Genomic DNA, 18,360 nt, shown 5'->3' on the forward strand with positions numbered 1-18,360 from the left:
GAAAAATTCACTCTGTAAGTAAAATTTTAGAGGAATTCCTAGACTGCTATAACTTCTCTGTTGGTCTCCGTCCGGTTCTTAATGTTTTTCATTTTTTCTAAAAATAAATCTATTTTTCATTATTTATTTCTTAATTATTTAAAAGAATTTAAATGCAAAAAAACTGACAATAAATACAAACTAAACGAGCTTAACGAGTTATACAAGTACAAATATTTTGTACATACACACCACAATAATACTAAACATATTCAATTAATATCAAGTGTTTATTATTTACGGTCAATAACAAGTGTAAATATTAACTTTGCATTCGATATTATACTGTGTAAATATAAATTTTATGAATTTTATGCAAATAAAATAATTGATTCCCTGCCCACAATAAAAGTTTGCTCCTAACGAATGGTACTAAATTTTGCAATTTTTAATAATTTATTATCAACACTGGCTCGGCAATACTTTTTGCTGTCTAAGGTTTCTTCTCTCTTCTCATGTGTTTTGTGCTTTTTTTCCAATTTTTAATATCTAAGGTTGTTATATCATTTTTTATTTCTTCTATCTCAGCTTTGGTATTCCATTTTTTCTTTTTTCTACTGGTACTTGTTAGCTTATTTTGTTTGTTATTTTTTAGGTACATTCCATGTCAAATCACTCAGGCAAAAAATTTTGGACCTCCGATTTGTCTGAAAATTGGTATATAGCTTCTGCGGGACGAAAAATAAGATATTTAATGTCATAAAATCTTCTTCTTTTTTTTTCTCAAAATATTATTTTATGCGATTTTACAGTGATTTCGTGTTTATTTAAACAAATTTGCATTTTCTGTCAGTAAAGTATCAATGAAAAACATAATATTTTAATAGAAAGGACTCAGAAATATCATTATATGGCATTATAACAAGTTATTTTGAATCAATAGTACATTGTTTACCGGGTAGGAAAAGCTTAACATTCCTGGACGACTGTGAAGATTGCTAAGTCGAGGCGCAAGCCGAGACTTAGCAACACAGAGTCCAGGAATGTGGCTTTTCCTACGAGGTAAACATACTATTTTTCCGCAAATCGTTTAAAATTCGACAGATATTGATTGATTTAAAAAAAAAACGCGATAATTTTATTCCCAAATAAATGGTGCTTTGAAATTCCTAATAAAATTACTTGGGTTACTATGGAAACGTATTGTATTATATAAATCTTGGTAAATCCGACAGAATATACTGGTCACTGCTTTCGTCGGTCTTTATGTAGAACACTAACAACTGTACGGAAATATCATTTCCTTACAGTAAGGAAATGACATTTCCTTACAGTAAGGAAGTCCTGACTTTTTCTTCAAGAAATTTTGACAGGAATGTCAAAATTTCCTGGCGATTTGCGGAAAAACAAGTTTTTGATCAAATTTTATAGTTTAAAAAACGTTAAAATACCGTTTTTTTACATTTTCCTCCATTCTCAAAATACATAATCATCGATTTGGCTGAAAATTTGCCCACAGATAGCCAAAAGATAGGACTTTAAGTGGTTAGAAGGATTTGAATTATATTACAATACCAAAAAAGTTACATGCAGTAATATCAGACTCAAAAGTATATTGTTATATTTCTATTTGATATGAAAATTAAATTTTGATAATTATAAACAGAATTCAATTTAATATAAAATATTTTCAATTTTCTCAACCACGGGCATATAAATTTAGAACAACCTGTATACAACAAATTGTTATATTTAATTTTAAGAAGTGATTAGAAAAAGCTTACGGAACTCGGGACAATGCGCCGAGAATAAACAAAGTGAATGGCGCGTACCATTATCGTTGTTCGCGGAAGGTTCGATCATTAGCCTATGCTAAATAAGACTCAGTTGAAAGAGATAATAGGTCATTATCGTTGTTCGCGGAAGGTTCGATCATTAGCCTATGCTAAATAAGACTCAGTTGAAGTAGATAATAGGTCATTAAATTTTGTAAATAGTGGAAAGTAATTTTAGAATGGGAATTAACTATTTTTTTTAAATCCATTAAGCATATTTAGAAAGATTAAAAATTGGTTTTGAGGAAGACTGCGAATGAGAGTTGGTGGTGGAAGGTTGATTTGTGAATTTGGAAGGGATATTTAGAAAGTAGGGGAATGGATGAAAAAGATAGATCAGAATGTTTTGAGCTGTCGAGAAGTGAAGTCCAGTAGTAGACGGTAGTGTACGGAGAGTGAGAAAGCCGGTGTAGTTCCGTGAGTGTGGAGATCTATCGTGGAACGAGAGGTAGGCCAGGTTGAGAGTAAAGAACCTCCTTGAGCCAAGAGTGTCCCGGTAGCTGATTGCAGTTTCGAAAAATGTAGAACACAGCATCACGACAGAAGCAGGAACGAGAGCTATACGAGCTAATCTTCAAAGGAGAACATTACTGAAAGCCAGGACGAGGTTTTGATCGCAGTACAGGATAGCAGGAAACGGGTCTTGTGTGAAGACATTCTCAGTTCACCAGAAAAAGGTCAGTCTCATTTGTTTGGACATGAATGTATTTTCGTATTAAATATCACATTATAAATTGAAGAACATAATCAATAATATCAGAAAATCTTCATCAAACTTAAATAGAATTGTTGCTAATAAATCCTAATAGTTAAATGTTAAAAATAACTTTCAATTGGAAACCAAAAGGAAATAAGATTCCCATTTGTAAATGTTATGTTTAAGAATAATAAGATCTAGCACATATTAAGCAGTGATTGCCATTTAAATAAAATAAACAATATTTTGATTATAATTGTAACCCATATGTGTGTATTATTTTACTCTTTTCTTTCCTATCCCGATTAGGAACCATTGAGAAATACTGAGAAGCCACGTAAGTAAGTAATTAATTTTATAATTCGCCCTGAGATTGAAAACATATTGATAGGTGATCTGGTTAATTAATTAAATTATTATTAATGCATTGATTAAATTAAATGACAAATAAGAATATTATCTCATATCAATAATCAAGATCACATCAACTGGCGCCCAACGTGGGGCATTGAAAAGTATTTCTAGTGGCAAATTTGAAGGATAGAAAGAGTAAAGCCGGTATTTGAAAATTTATATGCCTGTGGTAAAAAGTGAGATACTTACATTTGATAACATAAAATTTTAGATCTCTTTAGGTACAAATTTTACATAACTGATTTAATATTTTATTTTTACGATATTTACATTTGATATATTTATTGACAATTTATAATATTTGGGTGAGAAAAAGTCGTCGTGGTAACATACTAGTAAAATTTCATATTTGGCGGGGACAGTACTTCTTGAAAACAAATGTCTGTGACAAGAAGCCAAAGCAAAGACAACAAAAAAACAAAAAGAACATTCAAATCAAGAGAATAATTCAGACCAAGAAGATATTTTAGACACGACAATCATGGCATCAGAACAGCAAGAATTATCAGGAATAGATAAATTATTACAAATGATGCAACTCCAGTCACAAAGAATGGAACAGAAAATGGATGAAACACAACAAAAACTGGATGACAATCAAAGAGAAACAAATCAAAAAATGGATAAAGTGGATCAAAAAATGGATGAAACACAACAAAAAATAGAAGAGAACAACAAGAAAATGGAGGAACGCATAGAAAAGTATGAAATGAAAATTAAAGATCACATGCAAGAACAAGAAATGAGAATGAAGGACCACATGAAAGAACAAGAAATGAAAATTCAAAATAAAATGAAGGAGTTAACGAATTGCCAGAAAAAAGAAATGGAAAGTTTGGAAAACAAGTTGGAAAATGCTATTCAAGTAGACAGAGAAGAAGTGGAAAAAAGAATCACAGAAATAGAAAAACAAGTCACCGAAAACAGGACGCAACAGAATGTCGGAGAAAGAAGAGAAATGGTTATACATAGCACAGATGACGTGAAGATAAGGTTTGGCGGGGATGTAAGAAGATTACACCCAGTGCCGTTCATAAATAGCCTGAAAAAGAAAATACAGCACATCGGAAATTTCGAAACAGCAAAAGAAACTATCAGAAACCATCTCAAATATGAAGCAAGCCTATGGTTCGATAGCAAAGAAGAAGAATTCGGCAATTGGCAACAATTTGAACAAAAATTTTTGAATTATTTCTGGGAAAAGTCCAACAATTGGAAATTAACAAGGAATTGCAAAATGGGAAATACAATGATAGGATGGGGGTATCAGAAAGGACATATGCAGCATATGCTTTACAAATTTACAATAATGCAAAACATTTACAATATAATTACTCATCGGAACAGTTAGTCGAACTGATTGCAAGACATTTCGAAGAAACGCTGGAAGACCATATCACATTGCAAAACTACAAAGACATAGATAGTTTATGCCAATTCCTACAAATAAGAGAATCACGTCTAAGAGAAAGAAAATCAAGAAGGTCGCGAGAAGATTACAGGCCCCGAGAAACACAAGATTACAGAGATAGAAATCAAAATAGGAGGGACTATACAAGACGAGATTTTAATCCCAGAAGGAAAAACGAAAATAGAGACAACGGAAGAGGAAATTATGAACAAAGAAATAGGCAATGGAATGAGGACAGAAATCGAGAATACCAGAATAGAAACACCACACGCTCAAATCAAGAAAACAGAAATAATGGTAGACAAAATGAACAGGGATATCGAGAAAACCGAAACAGATCCGACAGACCAAGAGAAAATAGAAGAGAAGTAAATAATACCCAGACAGATGAATATGACGGAGAGAGACATTATGACGAAAATATAAACAACGATGAGCAACCGGCGTCTTTTCACGACGGCGCTCACTAAAAACTAAAAATCAAACAGGAATCTTTTGTCACCCCAAGGAGTTTATTAAATTGGCAGGAAACAACGAAAAGAAAAATGGAGTTAATTTAAAATTTGTGGATGGATTTATCAACGAGAAACCAATTAAAATTATGATAGACACTGGATCTGAAATAACATTGGTCAACAGAAAACTAATAGAAGAAGTTAACTTAACAAATTTAATTTACAAAATACCTAGGGTAAATTTAGTGGGCGCAAACAAACGGACATTGGCAACTATAAATGAAGGCATACGAGTAATGGTACGACTGGGTAAGAATATGTATGCACTACAATGTGTAATAATGCCAAACATGTCACATGACATGATAGTAGGAGTGGACGAATTGGCAGAAAAACATGTAGTGATAGATTTTAAAAATAATACGATGAATCTAACAGAAGAAAGAGAAAAAGAACAGGACAAGGAACATGAGAAACAAAATACGGACGAATCAGGTAAAGAACAAACAATGGAAATGAATTTGGCAGCGAAGCAAGGACAAAGAAAAAAAGGAGAAAAGGTCAGAAAAAGATAAAAGAAAATGAAACCTGTGGCTCCTCAAAAGAAGAATTGAGCCCAGAAGAAGAAAAAAAGTGAAAAGAATATGATTGAAACAGTAGTATTTGAAGAGGAGGTATATGCAAACGAGGATGCAGAATGCACGGTAAACATGTGTGAAGAATCTGAGAAAAAAGACAGAAAATTGATATGTGGAGAAGGGAAAGAAAAAGAATTGCGGTTGATGTTAAGAAACTACGAAAATTTGATCAATGAGGAAAACAGAGTGGCTAAAAAGTACGAATATTCATTTGATGTGAAAAACTTGGGAAATTTTCGATAAAAGACTTACCCGATTCCATACAAGTATCGACAAGAGGTGAAAGAAGAAATAAATAGAATGTTGGAAGATCAAATCATCGAAAGATGTGATTCACCGTATGTTAACCCGATTGTGATAGTAAAGAAAAGCAATGGAGAATTGAGATTATGTTTAGATGCCAGGAATATCAACCAGCACACAGTATCACAATATGAATCACCTCTAAACATCGAGGTCATTTTTGGAAGAATCACCGGGTCACACATATTTTCGAAAATTGACTTAAAACACAGTTTTTGGTTGATACCGTTAGCTGAAAAGTGTAGAAACTACACCGCTTTTTCTATTGATGGTATTGTCTACCGGTTTAAGGTAGTGCCATTTGGATTGCAGAGTGCTTGTGCTGCACTCGTCCGAGCTCTACATACCATTTTGAATCGTCATGAAGATTTCATAGTTCATTATATCGATGATTTATTAATTTTTTCACAAGATACTCAGAGTCATCTGGAACACATAAAAATAATTCTGGAAGAATTGGACACAGCGGGATTGAAATTAAACATTGAAAAATATCAATTTTTTCAAAAAGAAGTCATTTATTTGGGTTTTCAATTGGACACCAAAACAGTAAGACTAGCCGAAGACAGAGTCAAGCTCATAGATGAATACCCAAGACCAACGAATTTGAAAACATTGAGAGGTTTTCTTGGCACGATTAATTATTTTAAAAAGCTGATTCCCGATTTGAGCCAAAAGGAAATCCCTCTGATAAAATTGCTTAAAAAAGGAATAAAATGGAATTGGAAAGAAGAACAGGAGGAAGCTTTCGAAACATTAAAACGAGAATTCGCAAAAGGAACGAAAATATACCACCCCATTTACAATTTACCTTTTATACTCCGAACTGATGCGTCCATACAAAAATTTGCAGGAGTTCTGTCTCAAATACAAAACGACCAAGAAGTGCCGATATGTTTTATATCTCGAGTGACTAAAACACATGAGAGAAAATATAGTGTTACAGAATTGGAGTTTGCCAGTGTGCTATATTGCGTAAACAAATTGAGGTTTTACTTATTGGGAGCAAAATTCACAATCGAAACAGACCATGCAGCTTTAGTACATATCATGAAGAATAGATTAGTAAATAATAGAATACATAGAGGCATTCTATTATTACAGGAGTATGATTTTGAGTTCCGATATATAAAAGGAAAAGACAACATAATAGCCGACGCTTTAACACGGGATGAGGACACTGGAAAAAAGGAAACAATTACTCTACAGGTGGGACTAAATAGATTAATACAAGAAGAAGGGATATATTCGTTAAATGAGATAAGGACAAAACAGGAAGACCTAGAGGAAAGAGAGAAAAAAAGAGCGGAAGTAGAAAATAACATATATTTTAAGAGAATAGACGGAAAGGAACTATATTTAGTGACACAGACATTGGCCAAAAAGATAATAAAGAAATTACATGAGGACAATGGGCATATCGGTAGCAGAAAAGTTTGGCTCGTTTTTAGGGAAAATTACATCAGCCGACAGGATTACCGCATTGCAAAGGAAATTACCCAGAAGTGCGATGTATGTCAAAAATATAAGAGTCGGAATTTCAAAAACGAAAATGTTGCCAAAAATATTGAAGTCCGAAACAAACTAGACATTGTAGCAATAGATATGTTAAGCGATCTAATTATGACCACTAAAAGGAACAAACATATTCTGGTAATGGTGGATGTGTTTTCAAAATACGTAAAATTATATAGTTGCCGCACCACAAAGGGGGAAGAAATATTAAGAAAAATCGACAATTTTATAGCCATAGTAGGAACACCAAAAAAGATTCTACTGGACAATGCAACGTATTTCCGAAATGATCGTTTCAAGGGACAACTTCGAGAACGAGGAATAGAGACAAATTTTGTCAGCATCAGGCATCCACAGAGTAATCCTTCGGAACGATTCATACAGGAAGTGACGAAATTTCTTCGCATTGTAACAGATGGTCAACATCGCCACTGGGACAGGAAAATGGCGGAAATAGAAAGGTATCTAAATACAATTCCGAGCACAGTAACAAAAGAGACCCCAGAATACATCATGAAGGGTGTACTGCCGATAAGGCCATGGGAAGACCAAGAGCCAAAAGAATATCAACAGGTGATTGAAACCGTACAGAGAAGATTACGGCGAAGCAACGAAAAATATATCCAAAGACAGGAACACAATAGAAAAAGAAGACCAGTGACTTTCCAAAAGGGTGAAAAAGTACTCGTGAGGGCATTACGAGTATCAAATCTTCCTGGGGGCATTTGCGCAAAGTTGATGCCTGTTTTCGAAGGCCCGTACATCGTGAATAATCAAAATGGGATAAATAGTTATGAGTTGAGGCACAGGAACTCGGAAAAGATCCGAGGAATTTATAATATTCACGATGTATACAAATATCCCGAATAAAAGACAGATACATGAAGTAGATAGTAAGTTAGGATATAAGACGTAGATTAAAGTAAGGAAATATACAGGGAGTTGGTTTTGCCTCGAGAAAATTTATTTAAAAATGCAGATAAATTTTATCGAATACAAGGCGGGGATTTGTTATATTTCTATTTGATATGAAAATTAAATTTTGATAATTATAAACAGAATTCAATTTAATATAAAATATTTTCAATTTTCTCAACCACGGGCATATAAATTTAGAACAACCTGTATACAACAAATTGTTATATTTAATTTTAAGAAGTGATTAGAAAAAGCTTACGGAACTCGGGACAATGCGCCGAGAATAAACAAAGTGAATGGCGCGTACCATTATCGTTGTTCGCGGAAGGTTCGATCATTAGCCTATGCTAAATAAGACTCAGTTGAAAGAGATAATAGGTAATTATCGTTGTTCGCGGAAGGTTCGATCATTAGCCTATGCTAAATAAGACTCAGTTGAAGTAGATAATAGGTCATTAAATTTTGTAAATAGTAGAAAGTAATTTTAGAATGGGAATTAACTATTTTTTTTTTGAAATCCATTAAGCATATTTAGAAAGATTAAAAATTGGTGTTGAGGAAGACTGCGAATGAGAGTTGGTGGTGGAAGGTTGATTTGTGAATTTGGAAGGGATATTTAGAAAGTAGGGGAATGGATGAAAAAGATAGATCAGAATGTTTTGAGCTGTCGAGAAGTGAAGTCCAGTAGTAGACGGTAGTGTACGGAGAGTGAGAAAGCCGGTGTAGTTCCGTGAGTGTGGAGATCTATCGTGGAACGAGAGGTAGGCCAGGTTGAGAGTAAAGAACCTCCTTGAGCCAAGAGTGTCCCGGTAGCTGATTGCAGTTTCGAAAAAGGTAGAACACAGCATCACGACAGAAGCAGGAACGAGAGCTATACGAGCTAATCTTCAAAGGAGAACATTACTGAAAGCCAGGACGAGGTTTTGATCGCAGCCCAGGATAGCAGGAAACGGGTCTTGTGTGAAGACATTCTCAGTTCACCAGAAAAAGGTCAGTCTCATTTATTTGGACATGAATGTATGGGTTTTTCGTATTAAATACCACATTATAAATCGAAGAACATAATCAATAATATCAGAAAAGCTTCATCAAACTTAAATAGAATTGTTGCTAATAAATCCTAATAGTTAAATGTTACTAATAACTTTCAATTGGAAACCAAAAGGAAATGAGATTCCCATTTGTAAATGTTATGTTTAAGAATAATAAGATCTAGCACATATTAAGCAGTGATTGCCATTTAAATAAAATAAACAATATTTTGATTATAATTGTAACCCATATGTGTGTATTATTTTACTCTTTTCTTTCCTATCCCGATTAGGAACCATTGAGAAATATTGAGAAGCCACGTAAGTAAGTAATTAATTTTATAATTCGCCCTGAGATTGAAAACATATTGATAGGTGATCTGGTTAATTAATTAAATTATTATTAATGCATTGATTAAATTAAATGACAAATAAGAATATTATCTCATATCAATAATCAAGATCACATCAATATTTAGTCCAATCGGGATAGCATTTGACCTTGAATGCCGAGCTGCCCAAAATTGTATTTTTCTGATCTTTAGGGGAGTCAATAGTAGCCTAAATTTAAAATCACGAATGAATTCCTCCGTTACGTTAGCCGCCATCTTGGTTTTAAAGGAGAACCTGTTTTGCTCAATATCTCCACCATTTTTAACTTTTCGACAAAAATGGTAGGAATTGAAATTGTTCCAAATAAATCATATTTACAATTATTGCAATTTCTTTTTAACAATTTTTGTCGTGAGGTCGATATTTTCGAGTTAAATTGTACTTACAGTAGACGCCTATATGTTTGACTATAATATTGCATGTAACTTTTTTGGTATTGTAATATAATTCAAATCCTTCTCACCACTTAAATTCCTATGTTTTGTCTATCTGTGGGTAAATTTTCAGCCAAATCGATTGTGATGTATTTTGGGAATGGAGAAAAATGTAAAAAACGGTATTTTAACGTTTTCTACACTATAAAATTTGATCAAAAGCTTGTTTTGAATCAAAGTAACTTGTTATAATGCCATATAATGACATTTTTGAGTCCCCTCTATTAAAATATTATGTTTTCCATTGATACTTTACGATAGAAAATGCAAATTTGTATAAATAAACACCAAATCACTGTAAAATCGCATAAAATCACATTTTGAGAAAAAAAGAAGAAGAAGATTTTTTGACCTTAAATATCTTATTTTTACGTCCCGCAGAAGCTATATACCAATTTTCAGACAAATCGGAAGTTCAAATTTTTTTTGCTCCAAAATTGAGTGATTTGAAATGGAATGACCCTTTAGCTTCCATCCATTCTTTCCACATGTATCATCCAACGAAGCCGTTCCATTGTAATGAATATTGTACTGAACAGTGTACTGGTATATTTCGTATATCTTTGTATATACTTCATTGCAAATTCCATTTCGTGTTGTGCCTTTATATATTTATTGTACCTGTCGCAAAATGTTCAATCCCTACCAAAACAACAAATGGAAGTCATAGGCAGCGGAATAAGACAATAGAATTGAATACAATGCTATTCAATTTAATCATGAATAAAATGATCAAAAGTGTCAACAAAGAAATAGTATATATAATGGTAAACAAAGAAGTAAAAATACTCTATTATGCAAACGACGCAATATCGATAGTTCACAGATTTAACATAAGAGCAAACGAATTTAATAGGAAAATCTCAACTTAGAAAACTAAAACAATAATAATCAGCGACGAACCAATCAGATGTAAACTAGAAATCAGTGAGATCAGTACATATTGAAGAAGTAATGGAAATAAAATATCTTGGAATAACACTATCCATCTGAGGAGTCCTGGGTGAAGAAATGTGAGATTAAGTACAAAAAGCAAATAGAGGCAGGTAGGATAAAGTCGGGTCCATCGATATTTCGCCCGTCTGCAAATTCAAAGAGATAATATTTGTATGTTATGAAATTCGAGTAAACCGATGTCCCTTTATCTAGGCACATGCCGGTATTTTTACAACCCGGTTACTCATCGTAAATCAATCAGTTTAGCACTTAAAATTTTATACTTGGGGATTAGTACAGTTAAAATTGTTAGACAATTATACTATTAAGCAATATAATTGAAACTTTTTTCTACTTTGAAGGACGAAAAAGCGAGTTCATTAGCGGAACGTAATTCAAAATTATTCTGCAAATTACATTTGATACAATATTTGATTAAAATATCTCATTTTTGATGGTAAAAAATATATTAAATACATATATTAATTTGTCTGGACTAAAGGTGGTAAAAGATGGTCTGGAGTTATATTTTTGTTTGAATTTGCCGACGGGCGATAGATAGATGGTGTCAACTTTACCTTTTAATGTTTAAGTTTCAAATATATGTAAATGCTCAGCACTGTATGACCTACGGAGTTCTATCTTTAATTTTGTGTCTGATTATTAGTAGTACTGCTTCAGGCTTGTATAAAAATGTAAGTAAATACTACCGAAGTAATTATTCGACGTCAATACTGTACAATTCTCTTCGCACACATAAAAAATAATAATAGTATTATTTCCAGTGTAGATTCAAGCCTAAACTTTCTTCATGCCTACAATAATATATATAAAAAAAAAATGAATAACCATTTTCAATTTCGTTGCAAAACGAAAATACAGCCGAACCATATTCCAGTCCAATCAGAGAGTGCTGCAAGCACCTCTACCGGTTTCGAAACTTATTAGTCTCTCATCAGGAGGCACATATGCTGCTCTCCCCGATCCAACCAAAACAAACCCCAGCGTGCAGTCCCGAATTGCAACGAACGAAATGGCATAGATGCCCTAGCGGCAACTGCTAGCAAAAGACTAAGTTTTCACTCTAATGGCATATAACATATCCCACCAGAATGAAATGGTTCCCATTGTTTTCATTCTGGTGGGATATGTTATATGCCATTAGAGTGAAAACTTATTCTTTTTAATAATATATATGTTACCGGCCAAACCCGATTTCAGGACACACTAGTTTGGCCTAGGCCAAACTAGTTTGTCCTAAGCGCGTTAGGATAAACTAGTATGGCCTAGGCCAAACTCGTTTGTCATATCGCGCGTAAGCCAAACTAGTTTATTCTGATATAAATACACATACTTCAGGCCAAACTAGTTTATCCTGATATAATAAAGACTCACACTTCAGGATAAACTAGTACGGAATAGTCTAGACTAATTTAGCCGAGTCGAAAGTAATTTAGCGAACATGTAAGGACTTTTACATGCGGGGAATTCCCAAATCACGTCCCAATAGGGATGGCAAAAAAATTATACATCGATATATTTTATCATATGATACATCGAATGAAGATATTGATACATACATACTATAAATCAATATATTCTTGTATAATTAAATAATATAAAAAATAATAAATAAAAGGATGAGGTTTTCTCCAAAAATTAAAAGAAAAGATACACTTACGAATAAAATCGAGTACGAATTAATATTGTTTTCACCAATTTTGAAAAAATGTGAATAGTTGAATTATCCACGTCCGTCCGTCTGTCTGTCTGTCCGTGAACTCAACTCCTCCGTCATTATACCAGGCAGAATGACAAATGAGGTGTCAAAAGAAAGCTTATAATTCAAGGATGGTACTAAAGGTGAGAAAGACCTAGGCTGTCTGTCCGTCCGACCGCGAATATAACTCGTTATTATTGTTTGTTTGTTACGAATAATAATTATATTTTAATAAAAATGATTATTTTTCCAAGAACAAAGTATTCTATTCAATTTATTATTTATATTAAGTCGTACTAGTTCGCTGAATTACTTTCTTCTTCTTGGCTTTTTCCCATTTTGAGTTTGCCGTTTTCGTTTTCCATAGCACTCTATTCTCCCAGTCGCCATCTCTGAGGTCTCTATCTATCATAGTATTTCCTATGTGAGTTTTTCATCCCACAGCAGGTCTTCCACTCCGTCTTCCTCCCCGCAGGTCCCAGTCCAGTAATCTTCTCGGCCACCTGTGCTCCGGCATTTTTTGTACATGCCCGTACCATTTCAGGGCTCTACTTTTACTACCACAACTTTTTTGTAATTGAGCATTCTACTTCTATTCTGTTTAATATATCCTCTGTTCTAAATTAAATTGGTTTCTTCAGGATAAACTAGTTTGTCCTGAAGTGTTCGTATTTATATCAGGATAAACTAGTTTGGTCTAGGCCTAGTCCTAACTCGCTTAGGACAAACTAATTTGGCCTAGGCCAAACTAGTTTGTCCTGAAATCGGGTTTTGGGCGGTAACATATACACTCTTAGAATCGACAAACTCTCACATTTGATGTTGAAAGAATGATGACGAAAACACAACATGCCACTAATTGCTTCAAACAATTAAATTCCATTCATTGGTTTTGAATTACAATGGCACAACTAAAAAATTGCCATTTTTGAGGTTTACCATCTAGCCAACTCCAGATGTTATACTTTATGATCGGAAAAATTGCAGTCATGTAATGACTGCTAGATGGCGACTTGTGACAGTTTGACATTTATAAACGACCAACATTCTTGGTTTCGTATGTGACGAGAGGTCAGAAAATATAAGAGGTGTTAAAGTAATAAATAGAACTCTATCCCAGGACTTTCGGAGACGTATTGGTATGACAAAAAATGCGATGAGTCGCCTAACTAAAGTTTGGAAAGACAGATCTCTCTCTCAAAATATCAAGATGAGACTGGTGAATGCCCTTGTATTCTCAATATTTCTATACAGAGCTGAGACTTGGACTCCTCGCGCATGCGAGCGCCAAAAAATTGATGCCTTTGAGATGTGGTGCTGGAGCAGAATGCTCCAGCAGAAGCCATACCTTGGACAGCACGTAGGACAAACGTTTCCATTTTAAACCAACTTAATATTAAAAAAGGCTGTCCACAATATGTCTGCAACGAATTCTGCAATTCTTTGGTCACGTGGTTCGCAGAGGTGACGACAGTTTGGAGAGATTAATTGTTTCTGGAAACGTTCCGGGGAGAAGATCAAGAGGACGATCACCAACTAGATGGTCTGACCAAATAAAGTATTCAGCTGGAAACTCATTCTGCGAAGTTCTTAGAGCAGCTGAAGGTAGAGACCAATGGAGAAACATTGTTAGAAATATTGGAAGAAATCACGATCCTCAGTAATGGGGAAACGACTGGAGAGAGAGAGAGAGAGAGAGAGAGATCCCAGGACTTAATTAAAGCAGATGAATATGAAGAATTTCCTAGGAGTGAGCTAATAGAAGGTGATATTATGTGTAGGTACTCACAGTTACAATTTTTTTCTTTCACACAAAATTTATTATTACAGAAGCCACTTCTTTTAAAGTATTTTTTTATTAACCTGCAATTCAAAGCGATAATAATTCAAGTGGTAGTTCCTTAAATGATTTGGACTCAACCAGTTCTGAACAAGTGCCTTTCGGTTCTGGTGTTTCAGCAGAAGATCCTGGTTTTGATCAAGAAGACATATTGTACTACGCAACTTTAGCAACAGGTTGTTGAGTGCAGTATCCTTCTCAAACAGAGTAGCAAACCAAAAAACGAAAAAGTTCGAGATGAATGGCAAAATAATAAAGCGAAACGTCTTAGAAGCACAGGGAAGTTTATATATCCATTACAAAAGTCACGAAAAGTGATGAAACTATCGGACTGATGAAACTAAAGTGAAAAGAAAGAAAGATGTCCGCGCTCTGTGGCGAAAAATGCCAGTTAAAATGTTCCATCAAAATCTCACAAGATCAATGGCAAACAATCTTTGAAGATTATTGGCGATTCGGAGATGTCCTGACAAAATGACGATTAATATCAGGCCCAATGCTTACTGTTCAGCCAAAATATAAATATCTAAAAGGCGAAATTGTAGACGTCTAAATCTAGCTTTTTCTTCGACTGTGATGGACAAAATATTTGAATCTGCAAACAATTTCGTATGTCTACGTTAGGTATTAGCAGTAGAGTTATTCGAAGGGTTAAAGAAAAATAAGATTTGATGACTAAAGGAATTCTTAAACAAGAAAGAAGTAGAAAACAAACCCACCACAATTAAATTTCCAAAGATGTAAAGAAGATATTAGAGCCCACATCAATTCTATTCCAAGAATTCCCAGTCATGTATTTTGTCGGACTGAACATCCAATTGATATGTTACCCTTTCATTAAACTCTCATGCAAAAGTCAGACTGCTATTACTAACCAACATGATTGCTGTCATTTGAAATGTTCTTCGTGTTCCACTCATTAAAATGCACAGTTGGTGATAAACACCAGTCTGATTTTGGCATGGAAGTTCAATGAAATGGTAACAACTCAATTGGAACTTCTGTCCTACAAAATACATGGAACGTTTTCGTAATCTGACGTTCCAAATTTTTAACCTGTTCCACAATTAAAACTTCTCCTTGTCCAGTGTTTCCATAGATCAATGTTTGTCCGACTAGACACGTTAAGCTATTAACAAATTTTCAGCTTGCTATTTTAATCAGTTCTTTTTTGGTAAGAGGATCCAGGTCTAATATTGAGCGTAGTAAGACTTTGGCCGATTTATACAGGGATTACAGAAATCTCTGTCCAGGAGACGAAAACGCGAATAAAATTCAATATAGCAATTAGGCCCGGATCATGCGAACCAAAATAAGTTTATTAGTAGCAAGTTGAAAATCTGTTAATAGCTTAACGGTGTCTAGCCGAACAAACTTTGATATACAGGAACACTGAAACAGGGGAAGTTTTAATTGTGGAACCGGTTACAGGATTCGGACATCAAACTACGAAAACGTCTCATGTATTTTGTCGGACAGAGCATCCAATTGATTTGTTACCCTTTCATTAATCTCTCATGCAAAAATCACACTGCTATTTTACCACCAATATAATTCATGTCATTTGATATGTTCTACGTATTGGACTTATATTATATTATTAAAATGCCCAACATATTTGTCGAACAAACATTTTGCATCTATTGAATAAACTTAAAAACAACCTGTTAGTTTTCACAATCAAAAACTTGTCAGCATGACACGTTCCGCAACTAAAATCACGTTCCACAATTAAAACTTCCGCTGTTCCAGTGTTCCCATACATCAAAGTTTGTCCGACTAGACACCGTTAAGCTATTAACAAATTTTCAGCTTGCTATTAATCAATTTTTTTTGGTACGCGGGATCCAGGCCTAAATCTGGTTAAGTCGCATTTTACATTAATTACAACATTAAAATATTAAAGGAAAATAGCTTTTGAAAATAATTATTTTTTTCTACAACCGTGTTAAAAATGCAATTTTTAGCACTCCATACGAGCGTTAAAAATGCTACTTTAAGGCACTAGTGCTTTAAACTATTTTTAAGATATTGCAGCTCGTATTGACCGTATAGGCAATTTTGATGTAATGTCAAAAAATATAAAAATGGAATGTCAGTCAAGTTCAAGTAAAAGTTGTTGTAGATATTGTCCTTTATTAACGTTTGTAGAAAAAATATTGTATGATATGCGTGTTAAAAAGTACATTTTTAAGGCACTCATGCTAATTGCAGAACTCGCTATCGCTCATTCTGCAAACTTTCACATGCGTACCTTAAACGTGTACTTTTAACACCTATAATAACTATTAAACTCCTTTTAACGTTTAAGTTTCAAATATAAATACAGTATGAAAAAAAGGTCTCTTTTTATGCGGATTTTTTTAATGCGATTTGGAAGTTGTACGGTTTGTATTTCATAAAATAATTTATATTATTAACAACTAGTATAATTAATTATTCCCATCCAGATGTCAGTAATCTGAGGATTTGCAATTCGGGTATTCCCCTTGTTACATGATATAGCTGTAGCTATTACATCAATCTGAGTTTCGCATTGAAAGTTGAAAGGTATAACCTGTAATTGTTTTGAAATTAAATTTAAATGTTTAAGTCTTTAAGAGTTTAATAAATGTTGCTGGTTTCAAGTAGCAGTATAATAAACAGAACGTTTTGATTTCTGGATTGAAACATTTAATTAAGTGTCGTAAAGTTTTATGTTCCATAAGAAGAGGTTTTTGCAATCTCAATATCGTTAGTCTGCGTTTCTAATTTCTTCTTTAATATTTTATTTGGCCCAATGAAGAAAAAAAAACATCAAAAACACAATTTTTGTTGGACAAACGTCCACCATTTTATGTGATTTTAGAAAACCACGGAACATAAAATATCCCTACTTTTTCAATGCAAGTAAAGTCTTTTTTTATGCGATTTTTTTATATGCGCTTTTCTGAAGCGTATCCACCACATAAAACGAGACCTTACTGTATTGTTTTTTGGTCAGCATTGGAAAAATTCCAATGGGGACCTATGCTTATATATTTTCTTCTGATTATTAGGAGGAATGCTTCAGACTTGTAAAATGTAAGTACAGACTGACGAGGTTATTATATTCAATGTCAGTACTGTACAATTCTCTTCCCACAGATAAAAAAATAATAGTATTATTTCCGGTATAGATTCAAGCCTAAACTTTCTTCATACAATAATATGTACACTCTTTTAGAATCGACAAACTCTCACCTTTGATGTCATTAACAGAACACTTCACAAGACCGACGAAAACACAGCACGCCACTAATTGCTTGAAACAATTAAATTCCATTTTTTACAGTAAATAGAGCGTTGAGTTTCTTTTCACTTATTGTCTCGCGGTGATTCTTCACTATACACGATAACATGTGTGTAAATTTGAAGAATTTCAAGGTTCAGAAAAGCGTACCTTTGGTTATTTTTCGATTAGTTGGTGATATTGCTCCTGCAATGGAGGATTTGACACTCACTGAAAGTAAAAACAAAGTTTACAGCCTCGCGGTGGAGAAATTTTAATCTCTTAATTTTTAGAGTGGTTATCTGTGAGGTTCATTGGCGGTACTACAAAAAGCCGTGAAAGGGAAACTTACTTGCGATGACCAGAAAGCATGACGGGTGACAAACCAGTTGGTTTTTTATACTTAACACCAAATAACTAATGTACTAATAATTTTACAGAAACAAGCACGGATTCATTTTACTTTCAATGGTTATAATGAAGGAATTTCTGTTATGACAAATATGTGCAAAATATGGAAAGTTACCTTTTTTTTTAACCATCTCTTCTTCTTCGTCTTCTTAGATCACGTGAGACTCGTTAGTCTCTGGC

General features: G+C 33.8%; 1 protein-coding gene across 1 annotated transcript in view; it reads right to left on the reverse strand.

Moving 5' to 3' along the window:
* LOC114335645 (serine proteinase stubble) overlaps positions 1–18,009 on the reverse strand; it is a 303,061-nt gene extending 285,052 nt beyond the window's left edge. The window contains exon 1 of the mRNA XM_028285919.2: positions 17,742–18,009. Coding sequence (XP_028141720.1) covers positions 17,742–17,823 — 82 coding nt within the window. The 5' untranslated portion in view covers positions 17,824–18,009. The remainder of the gene's footprint in view (positions 1–17,741) is intronic.
* Between the last annotated feature and the right edge of the window lie 351 nt (positions 18,010–18,360).

Source organism: Diabrotica virgifera, chromosome 6, assembly GCF_917563875.1.
Source record: "Diabrotica virgifera virgifera chromosome 6, PGI_DIABVI_V3a".
Taxonomy (NCBI): Eukaryota; Metazoa; Arthropoda; class Insecta; order Coleoptera; family Chrysomelidae; genus Diabrotica; species Diabrotica virgifera.